At 47.0% G+C, this 26,987-nt stretch overlaps 1 protein-coding gene across 1 annotated transcript in view; it reads right to left on the bottom strand.

The window, feature by feature from the left end:
• Positions 1–26,987, bottom strand: part of LOC147623445 (transcriptional adapter ADA2-like) — a 57,714-nt gene that overhangs the window by 12,358 nt on the left and 18,369 nt on the right. The window contains exons 9-11 of the mRNA XM_086821606.1: positions 21,544–21,693; positions 21,132–21,366; positions 1,569–1,788 (exon numbers count right to left, since the gene is read on the bottom strand). Of these exons, the coding sequence (XP_086677732.1) occupies positions 1,569–1,788; positions 21,132–21,366; positions 21,544–21,693 (605 nt within the window). The remainder of the gene's footprint in view (positions 1–1,568; positions 1,789–21,131; positions 21,367–21,543; positions 21,694–26,987) is intronic.

Raw genomic sequence — 26,987 nt, 5'->3', positions numbered from 1 at the left:
TTTAGAGGATTTTTGGCTCTTGCGTGAGGTATTACCTAGAGGCTCACCACCCCTTTGGACTGCAAGTTTATCATCAAATTTTTTGGCATAACGGTCGATGTCGTCCAGTGAGTGAATATTGTTCCAAAGAACCTCATTCTAATAATCTGGCAGAAGGCCGAATAAATATAGCATATAAGCCAACACATGCGGCGGCGTGAAAGGACAATTCATTCTCCAAGGTTCAGTAACGATGGAACCTTTGCTTCAAGTGCAACTAGCCCGGCCATCACTACAGGGAGTGTCTGAAGAAGAGATCTTTGGGGGGTAAGACCTCGGTACACATTATGGAACTACAAGTAAACTCTTTGATCTCTTCTGTTGAAATTCATCATCTCGATGGTAGTAGTTACAAGAGGTAATCTCCTTCGAGTTGAATGATCTACAAGAAGCCTTAGGATGTGGATTCTATTTAACAACGGCTCTACTCACAATTTTATTTCTTCGTGTTTGGTGCAGACACTCTAGCTACCCACGGTGGCAAGTGATCACCATTATGTGGCCAATCTTGCAAGGGGTACAAAGTTCAAAATGGAAGCATGGGATCGAACAGTGCCTAGGCTAGAAGTCCAGATTCAGAACTACCGAGAGGCTTTGGAATTCCACATCAAGAACCTTAACTCTTCGATCTCTTCTATTGAAATTCATCAGCTCGATAGTAGTAGTAGTAGTAGTAGTAGTAGTTGCCAGGGGTGTCATATTAGTGAGTGTACCTTTGGTCTAAGTGATCTCCTCCGAGCTGAGGGATCTATAGGCAGCCTTCTGAATCCTGATGCAAATTCTATTTAACAACGGCTCTACTCACAATTTTGTTTCCTCGTTTTTTGGTGCAAACACTCCGGCTGTCCACGATGGCAAGTGATCACTTGCAAGGAGTACGCACGTGGAAGTGTGGGATTGAACGGTGCCTAGGCTAGAAGTAGACTACCGGCAGGGTCTGGACTTCCATATTATGAACCTTGACAGGGTGGACATGATCTTGGGATGTCAAGGTTTTCTGATAAGAGCGAGACTCTCATTTGCTCATGACGGTGAATTGTATGGCCCGTGGATTTTGTGATGTAACTCAACTCAGGCTTTCGCCAAGGATCCAAATTCTGAATCATATTGTTGTTTTCATGATCTTTTCAATTCTGAAATTTTGTTAAGATCTTCTTCTTGTGAATGTAATTCCATCTCAAGCAGTGAGCTTTCTAAAGAAGAACAAATTTTGGATGATATTTTAAAAGAGTTTCGTGATGTATTTTCGAGTGAGTTACCAAATGATCCGCCACCCGAGACGGGCATCAATCATGCGATTGCACTATTGCCTAGTAGTGATCCCGTCTCCCGGCAACCGAACAATGTATATGCAAACAAGATACATTCTTCCAATTGGTAGAATGTATATGCAGAGAAGATACATTGAGGAAAAACATGTAGGCAGCATGAGTAAGAAAGTGTTGAAACCTTTACGTACATGTTCTTTTTTATAATTGCACAGAAATTATTAAGAAAGACATTTTAAAAAAAGTTCGTATAAAGGTCACCTGCAAATCTGAGATACGCTGTCTAATCCTTTGCTCTGCACACAGGCCCGCAAGTAACACTTCATGTTCCTCTGTAGAATGATATCGCAGAAACACACGCGCTTGTTGATAAAGTTTTCGCTCTTCTTCAGACCTCTGATTCTCCAACTCCTGCTGCCGCTTCACATCAAGTAACCCTCTCTCTAGAATAAAATCCTTGCGTCGTTTTCTTTCATCCAATCTGTCATCATGAACACAGACACACCCATTAGATGAAATTTTCCACAAATGAAAGAAAGATTGTTTTAAAATTATTTATAGGCCACCATGTCCTAAGGGAAATTGGTGGTCTAGTTAAGCACACTTTGCACGAAATGCATCATGGCTAGGCAAAAAAACCTAGCACACACCATGACATAGCTGACAATGTCCACCTTATATAAATCAAGTCCGGAAACCAACATTTTCAAGATCTTAATGACTGAATGAAAGCAACCGTGACAACTGTGCTTCTGAGGAGATTGTGGTTGGAGACATCTGTTTGTAAAGCACTCCAACCTAGTCCACCCTACTTCGTTTATCATGCACATTGCATTTTATTGATATGTCAACATTGCCGAACATATAATTTAAAAAACACAAGATTGTAGACTTTGTAGTCAGGATAGAGCACTTATCCTTTTCTTCATGCGCAGAGTGATTAGAAATGTTAGGTACAGTATGTATTGTTTACATATGGCACGAGTAAATAGTGATTGAGATAGTGTACGTTAGGCACATTACAAGTACAGAAAGTACTAATTGTTATAAGATACCTGTGACACATAAGGTAGTACATAATGCACACATATGCAAAGAGTACTAAAAGTACTGATAGGGAAAAGGTACATGCAACACATTAGGCATGAACAGTACTGATTGGGATAAGGTGGATTAGGTACAATACAGACATTCACCGTATGCAACTCTCACAAAATTATTCTTTTCCCATTTTAATGGCTGATGGATACTTGTTGATTATTTTTACAAGGCAAGATAAGGTATTCTTATCCTTTGATTGCAGAGCAACCTTAAGCTTGTATTTTGATGCAAAGAACTTACTCTGTTGTAGCGAGGGGATTAGAACAATAGAACAAATTTAGAAAAAGCATAGTGCTTTTACTAACCTTTGTCAAAAGAAATAAAGAGGAAAAGCATACGAGCGTATGCATATGATTCTAAGCCAGCTAGTCCTTAGCTAGAGGCATAAAAGCATTGTAACAAATGGCATGTATCCTATAAAATATGAGATACCTGACAGGAAAGCAACCAGTTCATCTTCCGCTCCCACAACACTGTACCTAGAAATCTGACTTATTTTTAAGAATCATTCTCTTTTCTTCTTTAATGAAAATAAGTTCTTGATGACAAGCCTATTTCAAGAAATCTTTCACAAGAAGATCACTTCCACTCACTAGGAAGTATAAATCTCACCATCTCCATGTAATTGCCCCAAACGGGGTTGAGTATAATCTTGCCACACTTAAATTATTAATACTATTAATTCATTTTCACCTCCTCTACCATATTTGCATGCATATGTGCTTGATCTCTAGCCAACTTTTTGAAGCGCCTTTCTTCCTTATGTCCAAGCTAACTGCATCTGATTCGTTGGCCTTCTTTCTTCCCCTTCCGGTTAACAGACATAGTATAGTCGGGGTTGAATGCTTTTTCAGCTTGCTCTTTAAGCCCCTGTCTTCTTCCACAAGTACTGTAGTTGTAGCTTCCGGGGGGCCCTGGGGTTTTGCAAAACACTTGACCATTAATGCAATTAAACACTGAAATCGGCCACAGTCTTGACACACATCCATCATCACTTTGCATAAAACATAAAAGCTGGAGAAAACATCCACAAATGCTGAAAGTGGAGCTTGCACATGTGACACCTCATAAAGGCCGGAATGGGCCGGAGACTCCCCCCCCCCCCCCCCCCCCCCCCCGAGCATTTTTTTTTTTCCGAGAAAAGATCCTTTCATTAGTTATATAAAAACGCCCGTAGGGCTACAAAAGATCTCTCCTGCTCCTAAGAGAGACAGAGCAGCGAATACAGCATGGCAGCCCGGGAGACTCTCCCTAGGTGCTGCAAAATACAAGCATTAGTACAAAGAACTGAGAGGCTAAATCATACAATAGGGGGGGGGGGGGGGGGGGGGGAAGAGCCAAACAGGTGGCCTGTAGTGCCAACGGGGGGATCCCGTGTGTAAGGTGTAGAAAGGGCCACAGCGCCAAGTGGTGTGAAAGGCCTGGCGCCGTAAGATCGCCTCATCCGAGTCTCCCCGGATGCGGTCGTACTGTCCTCGCAGGGTGTGGATCAACTCCTGCCAAATCCCCCGTACAGTCTCTGCTGGTGGCTCCAATCTCCCCTCAAAGGCCGTAAAGCACCGGGCCCTCCAGGTGAACCAGATGGTGAGGCTGCTGAGGAGCTCCCATCGTAAATCCCTCTCCTGTGTCCAGCTGGCGGACGAGAAATCCGGTGCCGGAACCAGGCGAGGCTGGCCCCTAATAAATCTGATGGCCTGACTGCCCTGCTCCATCTCATAGCCCATAGTAGGCCCTGACGAAGTCGACCAAGCAGCGGCACCCCACGTAAACATACCCTCTTGAGAGAGGGGGGCCAGAATACGCAGCATCCGCAGCCAAATCTGCTGTGCCTGAGGGCAATCCCAAAGGCAATGTCTCTATGTCTCCATAGGGTGGCCGCATCGGACGCAGGCCGCCGGAAGACCGCTGTAAACAAGCCAAGTGCCAACTGCTGAGCCCCTATGGGCGACCAGCCACTGAAAAGTCGAGATCCTGCGGGCCTGTCGACTAGCCCAGAGCCGAGCCCAGAAATCCTCCAGGAACTCCTGTGGGAGTCCCTGTAGTCGCCAATGCCCCGCTGCCGCTGGAGAAACCGTCCTCCTCGCCGTCAAAATATGCCGCCCTAGCCGAACAGTATACTGGAAAAAGGTGATCTCTGTGGCCTCAAGGGATGCATAAGGATCATGCCACTCGTACTTCCCGGGGTCCCACTGTAGCCGAGCCAAGGGGCGCGCTGCATATGCCCATATGCGCCAATCCGGGAGCACATCAGCAGGGTCGGGGTCAATATGCCACTTCCGAGAAGCGGCGGCCACTACCCGAATCCTCTGAAAGGTGCACTCTGTAACCAAAGGCGACTCCACCTCCACTCTCTGGAGTCTGCCCTCATCCTGAATCTCATAGTAGAGGCATCTGCCATCCTCAGTGCAAGCTCTGACAGCAATCAGGATCTCCAACTGTGTAAAGGCTCCCATCCACCGTGGGGCCACTGGCTCGAGAGGCGTGAACCACTCCTCTGTGAGTGCCTCCTGAATATCATCCCTCATAATAAACCCCCCTCTGAAGTGACTCAGCCTCTCCACCTGGATCTCCTCTGGTAGACTGCAGAAAGCCTGCCAGTCTCCAAAACTACGAGCTGGGCCTGCCGCTAAAGGTCCCCAGGCTAGACGAGGCCGAGAACCCAGCATATGACCCTGCTCCGTGCGAACCGCTAGGCTCCAGATGAGCGGCTGTCTGGCCCGCTCCTCAACACAAGAAGGAGGTCGCTGAGAGAGCCCCGGTCTCAGCAGCTCCCAAGCTCTCAGGATACTCAAAGCAAATCTGTCCTCCCATCCTCTACTGAGGCCTGTCCTCCTCATCTCTATGAAGATCCAGCGAATCTCTGGTGCCCAAGTACCCCCTGCTGGGGGTGCCCGAGCCTGCAGCCGCTGCAAGAGGAGCTCTTTCCAAGGCTCAGCGCCTGGAAGCAACCCCCGAACAATAAGCTTCCCCAATAAGGCTCTACTCTGATCGACTGGATCTATAATGCCCAAACCGCCTTGAGCCAGCGGAAGTGTAATAACTGCCCATGCAACCTTTGCCCGAGCTGGCTGACCGTCCCGCACAGACCACAGAAAGTTCCTGATCAGCCTCTGTACCTGGCTGATGCAAGAGCTCGAGAAAATCCAGCAAGACGTAATGTACCACATGGTCGCTAACAGCACCTAATTTGCCACCACCACCCTCCGAGCCAAGGATAGTCGAGCTGTACTCCAATACAATAGCTTCTTCCGAATGCTCAGAAGAAGCGGGGCAATCTGCTGCTCAGGTGACAAATCTAGGCCAATCTGGCATCCCAAATACCGCACTGCTGTGCCTGGAGGAATCCATCTAAAACCGGGGTCCGGGCTCCATGCCGGAGTGGGAGCACTACTGACCCAAAAGGCCACTGTCTTGCGCCAATTGATCAATGCTCCCGAAGCTGCACTAAAAACCTGGAGCGTCTGCTCAGCCCGAATAAGATTGGCCTCATGGCCATGCAAAATTAAGCCCGTGTCGTCTGCAAACTCAGCATCACGCAGGTCCTCCCCCCGGACTGGGAGCTGCAGTCCTCTCAAACCAACCTCTTCTGCCGTCAAATACATACTCATAGCCTCCGCAGAGAAGAGAAAAAGGAAAGGGGCGAGAGGACACCCCTGACGGACTGATCTGGTCAACTCAAAACTCGGCCCCCGTCCTCCTGCAATCAGCACCTGGCTGCGAGCTCTGGAATACAGAGTTGCCACCCCTCTGATCCATCCTGGCTCAAAGCCCAGGCGAAGCATAGTGCCCTCTAAGAAACCCCAATCAACTCGATCGTATGCCTTCTCAAAATCGAGAAGCATCACGACCAAGTCCTCGCCAAGAAATCTAGCTCGGGCCGTCGCCTCCCAGAAAGTAAAGATGTTGTCAAGGATACTGCGCTCCTTGACAAATCCTGTCTGAGTAGCATGAATCAACTCCCCCAAGAAGGGCTGGATCCTCAAACTCAAGGCCTTTGCTAAGACCTTGTAGACAATATTGAGGATCGTAATAGGCCTCCAGGCTCCAATGCCGAATGTCATCTGATACTCCCTCCCCCTTGGGGATAAGATAGATCAAGCCCTTTGAAAAGCTCTGCGGCATCACCCCAGTGTCCAAAACATGCTGAAAGCCCCTGCCGGAGGCCTGGCTCCAAAAGGTCCCAATAGCGCATAAAAAAGGCCGGCGTCAGTCCGTCCTGCCCTGGGCAACTATGTCGCGGCAGGACCCTCAAGGCCTCGGCAAGCTCAATCTCTGACAAAGGCGCACCTAGAACTGTACGCATATGGTCTGTGACCCTCCTCTGCACATGGGCCCACACAGTCTGTCTGCAAACATCTCGATCCTCAGTGGCTGGCTCCGCTGAAAGCAGGTCACTATAAAATGCAGTGGCAATGGCTCTGATCTCCCCGAGCTCAGTAGCTACCGATCCATCCGGTCTCCCAAGCTGGCGGACTCCTGCTCGCGCATGACGGGGTCCAGTGATCTCAAAAAACTCTCCAGTCACTCTATCACCAAGCTGCGTCCACTGAGAGGCCTGACGACGATAGTAAAACTCATGTCTCTGCTCCTCTACCTCTCTAACCTCCTGGCGTGCCTGGCTCAGCTCGGACGCCACCCACTCACATGCAGGCTGCTGCTCCTGAAGGCGCTGTAGCGAAGCAAGGCTGCGTCTCAGCCGTTGCTCCCGCTCGCGAATCTCTCCCAGTCGTGTCAAAGCTGCAGCGTGTAGAAAAGAGCTAAGATCAATGAGTCCCTGGGCACACTGGCCCGCTGCATCCTGGTTAGAGCACTGACTATCATGCCAGATCCTCTCAATGTCCTCAGCGAGACTGGAATCTGTAAGTACCCTCTCTGGGATCCTCACTGCAAGCTGGGCTCCCGTGTCCCCTCCTCCAATGTCAATATAACTGGCGCATGATCTGAAAATGAGGTGCCAGCGAGAATGCCGACGGAGCCCCCTCGCTCCCCTAACCAGTCGCCCACATAAAAGCGATCAATCCGTGATAGATTAGTCCCTCCCTGCCGGCGATCCGACCGAGAGAAACTAAGACTGTCCTGAGACCGGGAGAAAGCCCCATGCTGCCATGCATCGGTGATCCTCAGTGACATGCAAAACCGGTCCCAAGCTGCAAGCTCGGTGCCGTGCACTGTAACATGACTGCCTCCCACCCTATCTGCCGGGTCCTCAAGCATGTTGAAGTCTCCCCCAACACACCAATGTGCGGCCTCTGGCAATGCATCTGTAACCTGAGTCCAGAACTCTGCTCTGGCACTAGCATGATTGGGCGCATAGATGTTGAGCACACCCAATAGCTCATCATGCATCCTCAGAATGACATACTGTGCTCTACCAGGCACAATGATCCCTCGATCCACAATGGCCTGCCGCCATACATCTGCAATGACCATGCATACTCCTCCCTGTCCACCCAAAGGACCAAACCCTGCAGACCAAAAAGTGTCCCATCTACCAGGCATCACCGAACCATATCCGCGGATCCTGCTCTCACCCAAGTGGTGCTCCTGCATCATCAAAATATCAATGCTGCCACCAACCAGGCATCTCTGAAGCTCCTGCCTCAAGCAACCACGATAGCGTATAAAGTGTGCTCCGCCAAGGCCCTGTACATTCCATGAGATGATCCTCATGGATGCCCTGCTGAGGTGGGTGCTTTCTCAGCCGTACGGCGGGCCTTCGCAAGCGGCCTGGATGGAGAGTAGTCCCCATCCGAACGGCTGCGAATCTGCCCACCCGGTGTACTGCAAGAATCCCGGATCAGGCGCCAGTGGCTGTGGCCCATGGCGACTGCCTCCCGCTCTGACAGAGCAACCTCGTGTATACACACATATCCAGGGTCGCGTGCTAAGTCTGCCACTATGCGCACGACCAAATGCCGAATCCTTGAGGTATCCACACTCCCGGGATCCAAGAAAAAATGAGCCAACTCCCAAAGTCGGCCTATCACATCTGTCACCTCCAGATCGCTCATGTGATGAGAAAACTCAACTGCCTGAGTCTTCAAAGTGCTGAGAGCGAGCTCTAGAGTCCACTCCCGGTCGCAAGGGCCACATAGAGGGAACGAGAAGGCCACCGCTGAGTCTAGTGCCTCCTCCCCGCGGGCCGGAGGTATCACTACATGAACTCGGATGGGTGCTGGCTCATGGGGGCCCTCTGCTCCAAAAAGCCGTGTGAAGGTATAATCAAAAGCCTCCGAGCGCTGTCTAATGCCAAGGCGACTCAGCCGACGGCGGATAGATGAAATCCGTGAAGCCCTAATCGGCATAGGTCTCCTCTGTGATGCTCGAGCGAGGTCAGTGCTCAGCGCTCTCCGGACTGCAGGTGAGCGCCAGGGAACTGCCAGGGCCTCCCGGGAAGGTGAGGCGGGCGGAGGGGGAGGAGGGGGAGGCGAGGGAGGTGGAGAGGGAGCCGCTGCCGAAACCGGAGCGGAGACGGGAGGAGGCGATGGTGGAAGCGAGGCGGTGGGAGGGGACGGGGGTGGGGGGGGTGAAGGTGGGGGTGCTGGCATCTCCTGGTCCTTAGACGTCGCCGCGAGGGTCTCCTCCTGGAGGGGAGAAAAGCTGTTCCTCACGGGGACCCAGTGAGGCTGAGACTGTGGCTGCTGCTGCAGCGGTCTCTGGGCGTGCTGCTGTGGCTGTCTCCCTCGGCGGCGCCCCTGTCCAAGCTGCCACTCCGAGGTCTCTGTGGCCTGAGCAGGTGTCCCGGAGGCAGCCTGCCGAGCCGAATCTGTGGGCGGGCCATCAGTAGCATGCTGCTGTGGTGAGGGTCGGGGTCTCCTGCGAGGACAGGCCCTGGCCAGATGACCGACCTGCCTGCAAATGAAGCACTGGTTCGGGAGCCTTGAGAACTCCACTCTCTGATCTATCCACCCCCCCCTATCCTAGGTAGCTGAATGACCTTAGGAAGGGAGGAGATGTCAGACACCAACACTCTGACCGAAGGTAGCCCAGCTGCTCTGGCCACCACTGAAGCTGCTGAGGGGCCCGTCTCTAGTATCGAGCCCACCAATGCTCCGAGCCTGGAGAGGAGCGGAAGATACTCCCGGCGGAGACCAGGGGAACAAACTGTAACATGGAAGAGGCGCTCTCCCTGCTCCGCCGCTGCTGGGTCAAATCCATGCTGCCAAGGTCTGAAGAAAGCCCGAGCACCCCTGATGTCAAGGGGACTCATGGCAAGGACCTTGGCAACGTTCTGGGCGGCCTCGAACTCGATCTGATAATGTCCCCGGCCCAGGAGCTGTACATCCAGGATCTTGCCCACATCTGCAAGAAGACAGGCCTGAAGAAGATCCCTGATCTCCCCTCTACTGGGGCGAGTGCCGACTATACGGCAGATGGTGGAATGAGCCTGGAGGCGTTCCACCTCTGCGGTGAGGCTCGCTTCCTCTTCCGGCGAAAGAGAAAGCCTGATGGGGGTGACCTCAGGGGCGGGCGAGGGGGCTGCGGATGAGTCCCTCTGAGGCGGGGCGGGAGGAGCCTCCATCAGAGTCTGAAGCTGCAGCGAAGGCGAGGCGAAGGCGAGATCCTGCTGGAACCGAGCTGCACACAGAGAGGCGGGGTACGGAGCGAAAAAGGAAAACAAAACCCCACGGGGGGGGCGGAAGCAAGAAAAAGGAAGGAGGGGGGGGTGGGAGAGGGCGAAGGAGAAAAAAAGAAAAAAAACCCAAAAAAAGGGGGAAGGCGGGGGCTGCGCGCAAGAGGGATGGGAGGAGGCGAGCAGGCGGAGGGGGGGGGGATGAGGCGCTGCAGAGGGGAGGGGGGCGTGAAGACAAGGGAGGAGGGGCGAGGAGAGGAAGCGAGCAGAGCAAGGCGGCAAAAAAGGGGGGGGGGCGCAGCAGCGGAAGCAGGCAGGCCCCCCCGAGCATTTTATTACCCAAGGAGAATAATATCATGTACAAGCTTTGAGGGCCTTACTATCTTGGTTGGTACAATAGGTACAATGGCTGGTACATGAGGTACAATGGCTGGTACAACTGATACAATGGTTGTACAACTGGTACAAGGGCTAGCACAGTAAGAACAGTGGCTGGTACAGCCGGTATAGTGGCTGGTACAGTAGGTACAACAAGTACAATGGCTGGTACAATAGGTACAACAAGTACAATGGCTGGTACAGCAAGAACAATGGCTGGTAGGTAGGTACAAGTACAAGGGCTGTTACAACAAGTACAGTTGCCAAAAATCATAATAAAATGATTAAATACCCTTGCCTTCAGTATTTCTTCGCGATGGAAGCCTCCAAAACAATCCCCAACAGTGGGTATTCTTCATGGGCAGCCTTCAAGAGAGAGAGAAAGAGAGTACCCATCATTAGGGCAGCTTATAACGGTGGTAGAGGCTAGTGTACAACAAGAGAGCCTCCCAAATGAAGAGAGGGGCTCCAATTTATAGATTTGGGCCTCCCATGAGCTAAAATGGCAAGAGAAGGCTATAATGACAAGTGTGAGGCCACTTGTCTCACTTTGATCCACTTTCTTGCCACATGTCCCAATCTAAGAGATGGGTTCTCCTCTCTAAATAGCCCATTTGTCATAGGTAATTTGGCAACACTTAGTATCAGCTCAATTCCAGACGTAATGATGAGAATAGAATTTCCATCAGAGTCAGGCCAAAAATAGTAACTCTCCTAAATTGTAGGAGAATGATCATTTGTATTCTAGGATAATCCCCCATTCCCAAAGCTCGTTCTTTCCGAATATTTGGATGTCTTGGAGTCTACAAGACCCCTTTCATACTGGGGAATGTCGAGGCTAGTGACATCAATGAAGTCTTCAAAAGGTATCTCTCAAGCCACTCAGACATAGGTCATAATCTCAAAGTACTTGGAGACGATTTCTATGCCGGATAGAAGGATTGCCTTCTTTTTTTCCCCTTTTTTTTCAACTGGCTTTAGGCCCAAGATCCTCCCGCCGATTTTTCACCACCTGTAGGCGCTTAATTATCCGCCTGTAGGTGATGCCACCGAGGAAGCACCAAGGGGGGTTTTGAACCCAAGACCGCTTGGTCCTACGCAAACACCTTCACCACTTCAGCTATCACCTCATTGGCAGAAGGATTGCCTTCTTATCCTCTTCATCCATATTTACTCCCAAAGCAGAGAGTTGTTGTAGAATAGACCAAACATTTCTTAAGTGTTCTCCCAAAGTATCCTTCATTTTTAGACCAAAAAACTTATGCTTGAGAAAGACTTTGGAATTTGATAATTTTTTTGCCGAAAAGATTTTCCAACTTATCCCATACCTCTTTGGAGCTTTTGTCGAAGTCTATATGATGGATAAGATTGTCAGATAATCCGAGCCCAACGAGTGCTATTGCCATGTCATTGCAATCCTCCCACGTATGGATCTTCTCAGCAATATGGTCGTCTCCAGGTTTCTTGTCTTTGCGGTTGACCACATTCCAAACACCATCTCTCAATATGTCGAGATACACATCTTCGTCAGCCATTTCGGGAAATTCCTTCCATGAATTTCTCCATGGTGAATCCATTCTTGTTTGACTCCATGGAGGTCATTGATGCGGGAACTGCCATGTAAGAAAAATAAAGGCTATGGTGGATGGAGGATATCCGTGCATGCGTGCGTGCGTGCGGGGAGAAAAAGAAAGAAAGAAAGAAAAATATATTAAGCGTCTACTAAAGACCAAATGGGCCTATGAGACCAAAGTAATACAATAATGTCCATGGCATACCTCCTCATGGAACGGAAAATAAAATAGAACAAATCAAAACTATCGCACCAGAGCAATACAAAATTGTCCATGGAAACTTCATCATGGAATACCCACGAGCATGAAACATGAAACATGAGAGGAGTGTAGATGGTATACCAATCTCCAAAATATCAAGCATGGGGCTAATGAGTATGGCAGAGAGCTCTCCCTTAGCTACGTCACGTGCAAAGGTAGTTGGATGGTGATGGAGCATGTCCTAGATCTACTCCTCTCGCACGAGTTGGGTCCACCACAGCCCAAGGTGGGTCCATGTGATCCACTATATGGGTATCCTCCTCTTCCTGAGTACGAAAGAAGCAAGTGATAATTGACTGGCTAGGGAGGGGTCAAGGTGGAGCTCTCTCAAGAAAGTGTCCCTATGCCTGTGCAGCTCGAGCACGAAGAGCCCAAGACAACACTGGTATGGGAAGTCAATGATCTTGCAGAGTGGACCAAATTCCTCATGGTGAAACCTCACGCCATAGATATCATAGTATATTAGGCAGCATCATATGTAATGCTCCTTTGTCTCGACCTCTGTGTGGCATAATCGGCACATACCCTCCTCCTTGGGTCTCCATATGAGCTCGTTGGCACTAAAGACACGATCATCTCTCCTTGTCTCCACTCTAAGGCAACGGGATGAAACGCGTATCTGGCCAATTGCACCGCGCGGGGGGGGGGGGGGGGGGAGAAAGCTGTATTAGCGTCTACTAGAGGCAGAACTCGACCTATGAGACAAATCAATGTACAACTGTCAATGTCTTCTTGATGTCTAGAAAAAAAAAGGACAAAATGAACATGAAATAAACTATGTAAGTACTGAGCTAGTGGGGGGGTGTGATGGATGGAGCACTACTGCTAGAGGCTCAGTATGCAACCTATATGTGTAGGGTATACAAGAATGCAACGCAGATCTGTCTAGCTCCAACTAGTATCATAATGGGGGTGTAATATGTGATACATAGGCGATGGCGAGGCAAAAATACCTCGGAGCATGATCTCCGGGTGTGAGTGTAAGTGAGCTAGCCGCTCCTGGATATGGTGCTGATGTCAAGCCCGTATCTCTGTGATCTCCCTCTGATGTAGTCTGGGAGTCTGGTAGCCTGGTGATCTCGGTCTCCGTCTGCACTGAAGTGTAACCCCCTCCTGTGTCAGGGTAGGCACTGGGATAGATATCTGGAAGAAATCAGTGAGCTGGAGCTGTCACCCACCTCTCCCTGTGGTATGAGTCAGTAGCAGTGTCTCTCTGTGGCGATGTATCTCTAGCAAGAACTGGCCAAATCTACGCTGGTCTGCGGACTCCATGATCTAGCGGAGTGAGGGATGTCCACTGAAGATGGTGGTGTATCTCTCTCTAATGACACTATATGCTCTACATCTGCATACATAATGCTCCTCACTCTCAACCTCCTCCTGGCATAGTCTGCATATCCTATCTGCTCTGGGAATCCGTGCTGCCCTACCTACCTCAATCTCAAGCTGGTGTGATGACACTTTGAGCTGGTCAATCGCCACTCGGGCACCGTGAGGCCTAGGTCTCTGTATGAATCCATCCGTTGAGATACGCATAAACTAATCTCTATAGTATAGCATCTTCGACGGTAGAGGCTGACTGGGTGTAATCCAAGTCTCTTGAGTGTATCGCTGCCATAAATCCTACCGAAGGACTCTATTCCTCTCACTGTGAGAGAGCTGGATGTGTTGTGCATGTATATCATACTGGAAAGGTGGCAAGTGATCTATGTCAAGACCATGTTGAGTGAGCCACTGTATCATCAGTGAATACCATGATCTCCTATCTCCACTCTCTGCGAGCTGCCTCGACGCCTCAAAAGCTCTATGTGAGTCGATCTAATGACATATCTCTCATCCTCTGTATGAAGCAGATCCTCTGGAAGAGGGCCTCTACTAGCATAGGATGTGCAACAAACTCCGTCCGGACAATGTCATGTGGGACAGAGAGTTTGTTGCGGATCATCCGTGAGAGCATGAGAATCTGAGACCATGTGGAGGTGGCGAGCCCAGGTGTCCATACTGCTGTAGCATACATCAAAGCAGGGGTGACTAGTGTGTCAAACAACCACCCCTTCGTGCGGGGCTTTTGGAAGTGTGCTTGGTGACACTGTCTCTCTAGCATGGCCAGACCTGCATACCCTCGTGTGAGTCTATCCCTGGCTACCTGTGCCATAGTAAATCTTCCTGGCGGAGTCGTAAATGTAATCCCCAGGTACACATATGAGTCTACCACCTCTACCTGTCCTCCTGCTAGTGTGAAGATGACATGTCGTCGACCCGGCCCTAAGGTGTGGAAAATCATGGCCTTGGTTTTCCCAAGGTTCACTGTAAGTCCCCTCTGTGTGCAGAAGTCGTCGAGTGCATGGAGATGGTGCCGTAGTCCCATCCGCGACTCAGAGACCAGAATAATATCATCTACATATAGCATAATGTAGACTGTGGTACTTGAGATGTCCCAATGCTTTACGAGATGAGCAAACTCATGTGGTGTACATTAGAGAACATGAACATGTGGGACAGCCGTCCCGTGGCAAAGAGAAAATGCACGAAGAAGAGTCCATAGCCTTAAGGGCTGAACTTACTCGTATGCAGGCTCTTCTTTATGCACAACAAGAAGAATTGAGACTCTACCGCCGCGAGGATCCATTGGTACATGATCGTTTGAGCCAAGAAAGCTGAATCTTATATGGATTATGCAATGGCAACGATTGCTCAAGAGTTGCACATGCAACCGAGGGATGCGACACGCTACGGGTGAAAATGCACCAATATGTGTTGAGGGGCCAGCCATGCCTCATGCTTACAGGGCACATGTATCTATGCCTAATGCATTACCTTTTGTTCCTAAAATGATGCAGTCACAGGGGCTGTCCCAATGGACAAACATGCGGGAAAACATGTTGATATGCAAGCTAATGCATCAAAGGCTCGTGACTTCAAAGACGGAGACAAATCTGTGAAGTTTCACGCATATCATGGGGAATATGATGCATCAAAGGCACTTGCTTTTATTACCCAGTTTGATATTGCTTTTAGTGATGAGGATTTCACTCAGAAATCCATGATCCGGCGTGTAAGCACGTTCATGAAAGGCACTACTGCCCATTGGTGGCTAAAGAGAGGACTGTCCAAAACCTGCAAAATAATGGACGACCACCTAAAAAGGACCAAAACCAAGATAAAAATGATCCAAAGGCTAAAAATAAGTCTACCAAGAAGTGTCCCTTCCAAGTGAGAGACTATGCTCTCACTCCAGAGCAGAAAAAGTAATATATGAGTGATGAGAAATGCTGTACTTGTGGTAGCACTAAGCATATTGCAAATGCTGTACTTGTGGTAGCACTGAGCATATTGCAAATGCATGTCCAAACAAGAAAAAGCGTGATAATGTGAATGCATCAAAGCCCAATGTGCATATGGTTCCGATTGTGCAGAGCAACACTTCACATGATAGCAAAGACAGGGTTGTATGTAAAGCTTGGGGACAGCTTAAGGATCAGCCCGCTTTGTTCATGTTTGATGATTGTGCAACTTAGAACTTCATATCTACATAGATGGCAGTTGCTTTGGGTATTAAAGTGGAGGACATGGATCCTCAAATTGAAGCAGGGGCGCCTTTGTTGGTAGATAAGTGCAGGTTATGCCTATTATTGGCAAGTTGCGCATACACATTCAAGACTATATGGATCATGAGGACTTTCTTGTAGCGCCTTTGAATGGCTGTGGTGTATTGCTTGGAAAGCCTTGGCATACACACATTGATCCCTACAAGGCTTACAAGACCAACAGGATCACCTTCATGAATAAAGGCCGAGAGCATGTGATTGCTGCTGGTGAAGAGAATGATACCATTCCCCTTGTATCTCATGTACAAATTAAGAAAGTAATGAAAAAGAGTGTTGTTGCGTACTTGATTTTTGTATGGGATCATGTTGAAGAAAATAATGTGCATGTAAACACTCTTAGTAATGATAGGCTGAAATTCTTGCAAGCGTACAATGATTGTTTTGCTGATGAGTTACCAAATGAGTTGCCACCTATACGACTGGAAGATAATTGCATTGATCTTGTGCCGGGTAGCTCACCACCTAATAGGCCAACCTATCGTGTAAGTGCATCCCAAAAAGAGAAGATCATGAAGCATGTAAATGAGCTTCTTGAGAAGGGTTTGGTTCAGCAAAGCTCTTCCCCATACTGTTCACCCATCCTCTTGGTTCAAAAGAGAATGGATCTTTTCGTATGTGTGGATTATAGAGCTTTGCATAAGCTTACCATCAAGAATCGGTTTCCCATTCCACGCATAGACAACATCCTTGACAAGTTGGATAGATCGGTATGCTTTAGCCAAGGTGGAAAGGCACGGTGAGGTACACATTCAAGTACGGGTTGAGATTTTGAGGTATAATAATACGTAAGATCCATAAAAAAATAAAAAATATACTATATAGTGTACATATATATACAAAAAAATGAATGAAAAAACAATTCATTTCTAAACATTCAACAACAACACAATTACCAAAATGAGAGCTCCATCTCTCAACATGTTTCCTTCGCTATCATACCCTCAGCTCTGGCTCTACAATGGCAGTGACCCGCAACGGCTAGCACTGCATCAGCATCATCTCTCGCTGCAATGTTTGTATCAATGAGAGGAATGGCTAGTCAGAACCCTCTAGGATCCTCCTTAGGTGTCCTAGCACACTTCACTCAGGGACCGCTTCGTCGGTTCACACTTTACATAAGTCGGCTAAAATTGCCAATAGCGGCCGGCCTAGGTTTTTTTTTGGTCCAAAATGTATTTAAAAACTTCCATGTACTTGCCAATGAGATGATAGCTCAAGTGGTGAAGGTATTTGCCTAGGACCAAGAGGTCTTGGATTCAAAACCCCCCTTGGTGCTTCCTCGGCGGCATCGCTTACGGGTGGATAAATAAACGGCTACTACAGGTGGGCACCTACTACGGACGGTGAAAAAATCGGTAATTACGAGAGAATCTTGGGCCAAAGATCAGTTGGGAAGGTTGGGGGAAAACCAAAAAAAAAAAAAAAACCAAAAAAAAAAACTAATCACGTATGAATCCGTACAGTACCGTACTGTACACTAAAAAGTACCTTATAATAAGGTACGTACATACTGATGCAACCTTGGCTTTAGCCGAATTGATCTCAAGAGTGGGTATCATCAAGTGCGTGTGATGCCTGGGGATGTACATAAATGCCGAATGAACCTGCAATAGTAAGAGCATAATCCAAGAAAACTACAAATCTCATGCACTGATCTCAATTCGGGTCAATTCTAAATTGCATCGACCTTTGCAAGATCCATCCGCACTCCATCTTTGGACACAATATGCCCAAGATAATTTATCTCTGACAAGAAGAACTCACTCTTCTTTGAATTTATGAAGAGTTTATGCTTAAAGAGTTCTTCAAATATAATAGCCAAATGAGCTCTATGCTCTTCTTCGATCTTCGAGAAGACTAGGATGTCATCAAAGAAGACACCTATAAATTTCTTGTATCCACGGAATATGCGATTCATCATTCTATTGAATGTCACCAGGGCATTCATAAGACCAAAAGACATAACAAGATACTCATGAAGTCCAAATGTTGTCTTGAAAGCAATCTTTGCATAGATTGCTTCTCCTTTGCATGACATGACAAAGAAGAAGGCTACATTCAAATGGAGTGATATAGAAAGGGATGCATTCCTCAAACTAAAAGATGCAACTACACATGGTCCAATACTGAACATTCCGGATTTGCAAAAGCCATCCAGTGGGAAATGTGAATAGGAGCTGTCCTAAATCAAGAGGGACATGCCGTGGCTTATGAGAGCCGTAGATTGCATGATGCAGAGCTCTCTCTTGGTATTTATGAGAAAGAGCTCCTCGCTGTAATTCATGCACTTATTTTACTGTGAAAACAACTCACCAAAGTTTGAGGCATTTTCTTACCCAAACTAAATTGTCAGAGAAGCATATGAGGATGGCCAATTTCCTTTCAATGTTTCATTTTCAGATCTTGCACACCCTAGGAAAGAAGAATATAGTGGCAAATGCATTGTCACGAAGGCCGTATGTAGCAGCTATCTCACTTACCTCTCATGAGGACTTGTCTGCCATGTGTGATTTGTATCATACGGATGCTGATTTTACCACTATTTGAGCTGATTTGATGGCTGGTCATGCACATGCCTCATATGTGATCAAAGAGGGTTATCTCCAAGAGGACGGGTACCTATCGCCACCTATTCCACCCCGAGCAGTTAATAAGTGGCAAGTAAGACGTTGCGAACAACTTCGCGTGCGGCCACTACACCATTGGGAAAGAAATTGTCGATCTCTGCCTTGACCGCATAAGAAAACTTGCCGATAATTGCACCGGCCTATAAGGTTTCCTTGTATTTCACGCTGTGGGTGGAGGTACTGGTTCTGGCCTGGGCTCGCTTCTTCTTGAGCAACTTTCTGTGGACTGTATATTCTCTTCTATGGTGTGATTCCGCTTGCATTATGAAGCTTCAACGTCAACAAATAGCCTGGCTAAGCTTGGATAAAGCTTAACCAAGCCATAACACTCTACTCAGCATGGATTTGGGGTTATTTACATCAGCCATGGCATTTTTTTTTTCATTCGGTGTGGCTGCATGCGCTTTGGGACCTTTGAAGCTCCGGTTTTTTTTTCGTGGTAAGCATCTCCATTGCTTACTTAAGTTTCCAATGGTATGCAAGATCAAGCTTAATCTTCAAGTATAGTCAGGGTTTCGTATCAATAATCCAAGTATAAAGAATGATGCTAATGATCATTAGCAAGGCTTAATACTCCTTTAAGCTTGCAACCCTCTTAATCTCATTCATTGACATCACATAGCCTTGGACACTCTTGGAAGGCTACATATACCTCAGAGTGTATTTATGCAAGGCTAAGAGACTCATTGATGCTATGTGAATGTATTTTGATGCATTGGTGCATCTTGGTGAAATTGAAATGCATGTGATCTATGGGATGTGGTATTTGTTGGCTCTTTGATGTTGACTAATGCCTTGATTAGGGATTTTCTTGCATGATTCACACATATTAAGCAAGATGGAATCAATTGGTATATCTAATCAAGGGGATTTGGGAAAGCCTTCATCATACAAATACTTTGATGCAATCTATGTCTAATTGATGCTTTGTTGGACTGTCTATGCTTTTCTTGGTAAGGGCATACTATGGATACTTGATGTATTGAGATTACTTGGAATTTATGGTACTATACCTATGAGATGAGAAAAGCATGAGTATATGCTAATGTAATAATGGACTGTGAATGAGTTCATGTTTTTGATTGTGGATACATCTAGGCTATGAGTGTATTTTTTGGCTCTTTTATATAGTCTTTGTGCATGACCACCCTTCGATTTCGAGAACGAAATTATTGTAGGAGGGGATGGTTTGTAACGAAGTAGATTTGGTGTCACATGTACATGGGGGATGGGGCCTAGGCACTTTGGCTCAAGGTCATTTACTTGTATGTCTTTGGGGGCCTTGGACTATATGATACACAGGACTCATGGGCATTGTACACATTATTGATCATTTGACTATTACCTTTGTTGGAGCTCTCATGCCCAAGCTTTCATGGTGGACTTCTCCCATATGAGATGTTAGGATGGTGACCTACACCCATGTTGCCACTCCATGAATTGAGTGGCCAACCCCAGTTTCTTGCAGACGCACAATGAGCTGGAACAGCTGGCCCCTCCCTCAAACAAAGTATATTGACTCACCTCGTCTATCCAAGTAGGCTCTAGATCAAGGAAAATGGCGTGTGGCACATGCTTCCCTGCATAAGGTGATTTTTTGCAAAAACAAGCTATAGGAAAAAACGTGAAGACGGTCCTCAAACATTGAACATAGCCTTGATAGTGTTCTATGAGAAGCTTGAAGCATGGTTCATCAAAGCCCCAAGATTAGGAGAAGAAATGGCTACTCAATGATGAGCCCTAGCCATGGAGAGCTTGAGAAAGAAGGAGGAAAATTCAAAAACGTGATTAACAAGTGATTAGTGCTAATTTTCTCCCAAAAATTGATCCAATCGTCCAAAAATCTGATCCAAGGTCCAAAATTTGAACCTAGTAGATCAAAACGAACCATAATCCTTAAGGATCTAATGAGATCTCAATCAAAGCTCACTAAGGTAATAGTCAAATGATCAATAATGTGTACAATGCCCATGAGCCCTATGTATCATATAGCCCAAGGCACAGTCTCTTGTCAATTCAGCAAATTACTTCTTGTATTAAGCATGTTGTCCATTAAATCATTGCATATTTAAGTGTATTGATTAGCATTGTGTTCAAGCAAGTTACACCAACCAACACTTACGGGTGCTATATATACATGCAAGGGAAAATCATTAATCTCATCTGCATTCTCTCAACGTCGAAGCCTCACACAACAGTTCTCTGCAATCTGGGCTGGCCAAGGGGAAACTTCAGCAGAGCGTTGGGCTGCGAGCTGTGGTCTAATTCACAATCCTCCCTTGTACTTAAAATTCAGTTGTAACACTTTTTCATGTACATAATACAAATCAGCAGTCTAGGGCTACTGTGTGCCTGTGTGTTTGAATTCTCCTACTCTCTTCTCTCTCTACTCTCAAACCCTAGCACATGGGCACATGAGCTCTACAGTTGGTGTGTCTTTACCGTACTTGGTCTTAACATGTATACCATTGTCAGGGCTAGGGACTTTCCTTAAGTCTTGATGGTCGTTGCCACACGAAACACCTCCAAGAGACTCTAGGACTGATGAGCAAAAGCAAATGTGTGCAAGGATGGCTTTAAGCCATCCACAAACCTATTGACCTTGATGAACTTATGGAGCATGACTAACAACTTGAGAAAGCACGCCACATAGTCGGTTACCTCCTCACCTCATCATTATGGAACGTACTTAGAAAACCGACCTGGAAAGGTATATATGCAGCATGCGAAGCTTGAGTTCACGATCTGTGTCCGTATCGGTTTCTTTGAACTCCATCTCTGCTAGAGGAAGCTCAGCATCATTGTCATACTCTGGATCAAACTCTCTCCTTTTGGGATTGTAACCGCTTTGATCTAAATAAGTGGTGCCATCCTTACTGCCCTCAAGTAATGGCTTGGGTTTTTTCCCACCAATGCTACGATTACTCTGGCCTCCATCTGTAGTGAGAACAGGAATTTTTTAGGTTACCTTGCAGAAAAGATTGTTCGTTTGTAAACAAAACAAGGCCATGTCATTGGAACACCAGAACCAGGTGTTACATGTACAGACCAGATTTTACATGGCACTTGTTTGCACACACACACACACAATCAGTCTCCGAATAAAAGAGTTACCTTCAGCTCCCATGGCAGCAGAATCAGACGTTTCCTTGTGTTGTCCCATCACTGTAGGCTTCTTGTCAACACCTGTTACAGTATTTACTGCAGTCAAGGATTTGCTTTCAAACGTTCTTTCTTGTCCCTTCTCCCCCTCCGTTACAGAACCTGAAACATGTAAATTTGATAATTAGAAGGGTACAGCTTGCGTATAAACCTTTCATTCCCTCAGGTAAAATCAAAGGTTCTTGATTTATCATCTGGCATAACCTGCTTTGCATTTAGCATCTACCACAAAAAAGGCAGCTGCTTAAAAATTACATGATGATTGCCAAACACAAAATCGTCTGTTTTCTATTAGGCCTGCCCTTTGGAATTAGTGCAAGAACCACGGTATTTGGGTGGGAGAAATTATCTATGATTATTTCCATTCCCACCTACCATCATGGTTACATGATGCGAAAACCGAAATGGCAGCAAAACAGGACGGCCTAAAACTAGGAAATGGAAATGGCTACTAGGAAACAACAAGTGGTGAAATGTTTTGAAAATGAATATTTTGTTAAAATCGATAACATGGGAAATTTAGTACCATAAGAGGGGTAGGGTGGCGAGTATATAGTTGCTTAAGACTAGAACTAGTGCCAATGGACTATTTTTAAGTTTTACCCAGCCTAGCGTGAAAGCTAGTCATTTTTATAAAAGTCAATTTCGACATTAGGCAATACACATTTCTACTTCTGGATCCAGCATCTACCTTACGAGTGGATATCAAATATCTCGTTGACTACACATATTCACTGTGTGTCTTGCTTTCGAACTTAGAGATTATTGGATCTAGTTTTGGACTTGGGCTTTGATTTGGTTATTGGATTTGGTACTAGCCCGGTGAGAGATTCTTGTGGGCCATCCCCGTGGTGTGCTTGGCATCAGAAATCTCATGCCTCGACATCGACTCTGACTTGGATTTCTACATCAACATATTTGTTTGATCTTTGTATTCATTCATTGTATTGATCCTAGCTTGACAAGCCCGTGGACTGTTCGTGAATAAATTCCTGAAAGAGTGTGGGGCCTGTTCCCCTAGAAGAGAAAGAATACGCTAGTACTACAAAGAATGACTATGTCCACACAACTCCTGGTATCAGGGCTAGCAACACCTCAGGTTATGCAGAAAGCATTCATTGTATCCAAATCATAAGACCAAAGTGCCTGGATCAACAGGCAGAGTTGAGATAAGGGACCTTTTTCTTGCCAGAAGTTTTGCAAAAAAAGAGGAAGACAAATGGACATGGTTTGATCTCTCTCTCTCTCTCACTCTCTCTTTTCAGGATTTTATGGTAGGCACTAGGCCGGTTGGAGTAGCAGTGGATCATGCTATCTTGTCCTTCACTCTCACATTTCAGTTCAGCACAGATCCATTGGGACAGGTCTCCACACACACTCGTTATACCTTTACGAGGGAGACTGACACCGTGTACACGGATGAGATATACAGACGCTTATGTGCCGAGGAGCCGGGATGGCCATTAGATGAGCTCACTCAAATATTGATAGAGACACTTCATGCTGCAACATCAGAGGCATATCCCCATAGTCAGCCTACACGGAGACGATCTGGGAACATGCCCCAGAACAGCCAGAGGTGATGCAGTGAATGGAAAGGTGATCTCCATGAGGAGATATATATGCAACAGCCAGAGGGTTATGCAGTGAATGGAAAGGAGAAGCTTGTATGCAAGCTGAAAAAGAGTCTTTATGGGCTCAAACAGGCACCAAGGGAATGGTATCATAAATTTGATACATTCATGAAATCCCAGGATTTCAGGAGAAGTGACATAGATCACTGCTTATACACCAAGAAAGCTTTGGATGGCAGTCTATTGATCCTCATCTTGTATGTTGATGATATGTTGATTGCCGGGAAATCTCGTAAGAAGATGGATACCTTAAAGCAGAGGCTGCATCAAACCTTTGATATGAAGGATTTAGGGGATGCAAATCACATTTTGGGTATGCGGATACTTCGGGACAGAAATCAGCATGTGTTATATTTGTCTCAGAAGGAATACATTGGCAAAGTTTTGCAGAGGTTCAATATGGATGGGGGGAAGAAGACTAGTACTCCTTTGCCTCCATATGTGAAACTCAGTGCTATGGATAGCCCACAGTCGGATAGTGACAGGGCTGATATGGCCAAGATTCCGTATGCTTCAACTTGTGGCAGTCTCATGTATGCCATGGTTGCTACTAGGCCGGACATTGCATTTGCAGTGGGAGTGGTTTCTAGATACATGGCCAACCCTGGCAAGAAGCATTGGGAAGCAGTGAAAGGTGTCATGAGATACCTGAAGGGCACACAGGATATGTGCATTTGTTTTGGCAAACAGGATGCATTAGTGCATGGTTACACGGATTCGGATTATGGCGGTCATCCAGATAACCGGAAGTCTACTACCAGTTATGTGTTTACATTCATAGGAGGTGCTGTGTCATGGATATCCAGGATGCAGAAGTGCACTGCCTTATCTACTACAGAGGCCGAGTATATTGCAGCCACAGAGGCTTGCAAGGAGGCATTATGGCTATCTCGGTTAGTGGTTGATTTGGGTTATACAGGGGATATTCCATTGTTGCATTGTGACAGTCAGAGTGCCATCTAGTTGGCAAAGAACCCTGTCTTTCATGCAAAGACGAAGCATGTGGATGTGAAGTATCACTTCATCAGAGAGGTGATAGAGAACAAGCAAATTCAGCTTGTTAAGATTCATACGAATGACAACCCGGCTGATCTGTTGACAAAGAGTTTGCCTCCGGAGCGGTTTGCTCATTGCAGACACTTGATGGGCATTGCATGAGGCCAGTTTCAGCCTTGATATGGCCTTGTATATTATTATGTACATGCTGATTTTTTCTTTTCCTTCATTTAAGGGCATTTTGCCTTTAAGTGGGAGGTTGTTGGGGTAAAGGCATTATGCCCACCCTTATAGTGTGTACACGCCCATAAGTTATAGTACATAGTACACTTAGTACTTTTAATGTACTAAGTGCACTATGTGTACTAGTGCAATATACATGTGTGATAGGGGAGTCACACACTCACACTTTGTGAGTTGACTTATCCCCACAACTCTCTCTCTCTCTTTCTCCCTTGTTTCTCTGTGTATGTCTCCCACATGAAATCTAACCCTAATGAACTCTCCCATTCAGCGAGAAGAGATTATACTCCTGCTTTGTGGATTTCCGCAAAGCATTTGACACGGTGCCACGAGAGAGACTCTTGCAGCGCCTACACTCATCCCATCAGAGATGGTTTGGGGCATCTATGCTTTATATCAGCAGGTCCTCAAGCGCATACGATGCCCCGAGGAGCTATCTGATGTTATTCCTAGCACCATAGGTGTGAAGCAAGGATGCCCACTCTCTCCTACACTATTTGGGCTATACATCGATCAGGTGGCTGACATCATTGGTCACAGTGGTGGGGACGGGGTAGACATCTCAGGTACCACAATCCACATTATGATATATGCAGATGATATTATTCTGGTCTCTGAGTCGCGGATGGGACTACAGCGCCATCTCCATGCACTTGATGACTTCTACACACAGAGGGGGCTTACAGTGAACCTTGGGAAAACCAAGGCCATGATTTTCCACACCTCAAGGCCGGTTCGACGAGACAGGCCATCTTCACACTAGCAAGAAGACACGTAGAGGTGGTAGACTTATATGTGTACCTGGGGATTACATCTACGACTTCACCAGGAAGATTTACTATGGCACAGGCAGCTAGGGATAGACTCACACGAGGGTATGCAGCTCTGGCCATGCTAGAGAGAAAGTGTCACTAGGCACACTTCGAGGAGCCCCGCACGAAGGGGTGGTTGTTTGACACACTAGTCACCCCTGCTTTGATGTATGCTACAGCAGTATGGGCACCTGGGCTTGCCACCTCCACATGGTCTCAGATAGAGAGGCCTCCGGACGGAGTTTGCTGCACCTCCTATGCTAGTAGAGGCCCTCTTCCAGACGATCTGCTTCATACAGAGGATCAGAGATATGACATCAAATCGACTCTCACATAGAGCTTTTGAGGTGTCAAGGCAGCTCGCAGAGAGTGGAGATAGGAGATCATGGTATTCACAAATGATACAGTGGCTCACTCAGCATGGTCTCGACATAGATCACCTGCCACCTTTCCAGTATGATATATATGCACCACACATCCAGCGCTCTCACAGTGAGAGGAACAGAGTCCTTCGGCAAGATTTATGGCAGCGATACACTCAAGAGACTTGGATTACACCCAGTCAACCTGTACCGTCGAAGATGCTATACTACAGAGATCAATTTATGCTTATCTCAGTGGATGGATAAATACAGAGACCTGGATACATGGATGTGTACATGCCTCACAGTCCCCGAGTGGCGATTGGCCAGCTCAGAGTGTCATCACACCAGCTTGAGATTGAGGTAGGTAGGGCAGCACGGATCCCCAGGGCAGAGAGGATATGCAGCTATGCCAGGAGGAGGTTGAGAGTGAGGCACATTATGTATGCAGATGCAGAGCATACAGTGTCATTAGAGAGAGATACACCACCATCTTCAGTGGACATCCCTCACTCCACCAGATCATGGAGTCCACAGACCAGCGCAGATTTGGCCAGTTCTTGTTAGAGACAGCGCCACAGAGAGACACTGATACGGACTCATACCACAGGGAGAGGTGCAGGGAGAGGTGGGCGACAGCTCCAGCTCACTGATTTCTTCCAGAGATCTATCCCAGTGCCTACCCTGACACAAGAGGGGGTTACACTTCAGCGCGCTGTGGACCTCCGAGCCAGTCGAAGACCGAGAGCACCAAGCTACTAGACTCCCAGACTACATCAAAGGGAGATCACAGAGATACGGGCTCGACATCAGCACCATATCCAGGAGCGGCTAGCTCACTTACACTCACCCGGAGATCATGCTCCGAGGTATTTTTGCCTTGCCATCGCCTATGTATCACATATTACACCCCCATTATGGTACTGGTTGGAGCTAGACAGATCTGCATTGCATTCTTGTATACCCTGTGCATATAGGTTGCATACTGAGCCTCTAGCAATAGAGCTCCATCCCCACTAGCTCAGTACTTTCATAGTTTATTTCATGTTCATTTTGTCCTTTTTTTTCTGGACATCCAAAAGACATTGACAGTTGTACATTGATTTGATTTGTCTCATAGGTCAAGTTCGGCCTCTAGTAGACGTTAATACAGCTCTCTCTCTCTCTCTCTCTCTCTCTCTCTCTCTCTCTCTCTCTCTCTCTCTCTCTCTCACACCCCCCCCCACTAGCTCAGTACTTTCATAGTTTATTTCATGTTCATTTTGTCCTTTTTTTTCTGGACATCCAGAAGACATTGACAGTTGTACATTGATTTGTCTCATAGGTCGAGTTCGACCTCTCGTAGACGC

Source organism: Cibotium barometz, chromosome 27, assembly GCF_041138505.1.
Source record: "Cibotium barometz isolate CiBa-2024 chromosome 27, ASM4113850v1, whole genome shotgun sequence".
NCBI classification, from domain to species: domain Eukaryota; kingdom Viridiplantae; phylum Streptophyta; class Polypodiopsida; order Cyatheales; family Cibotiaceae; genus Cibotium; species Cibotium barometz.
The sequence above is the reverse complement of the archived record's forward strand: the minus strand, read 5'-3'. Positions and strand labels throughout refer to the sequence as shown.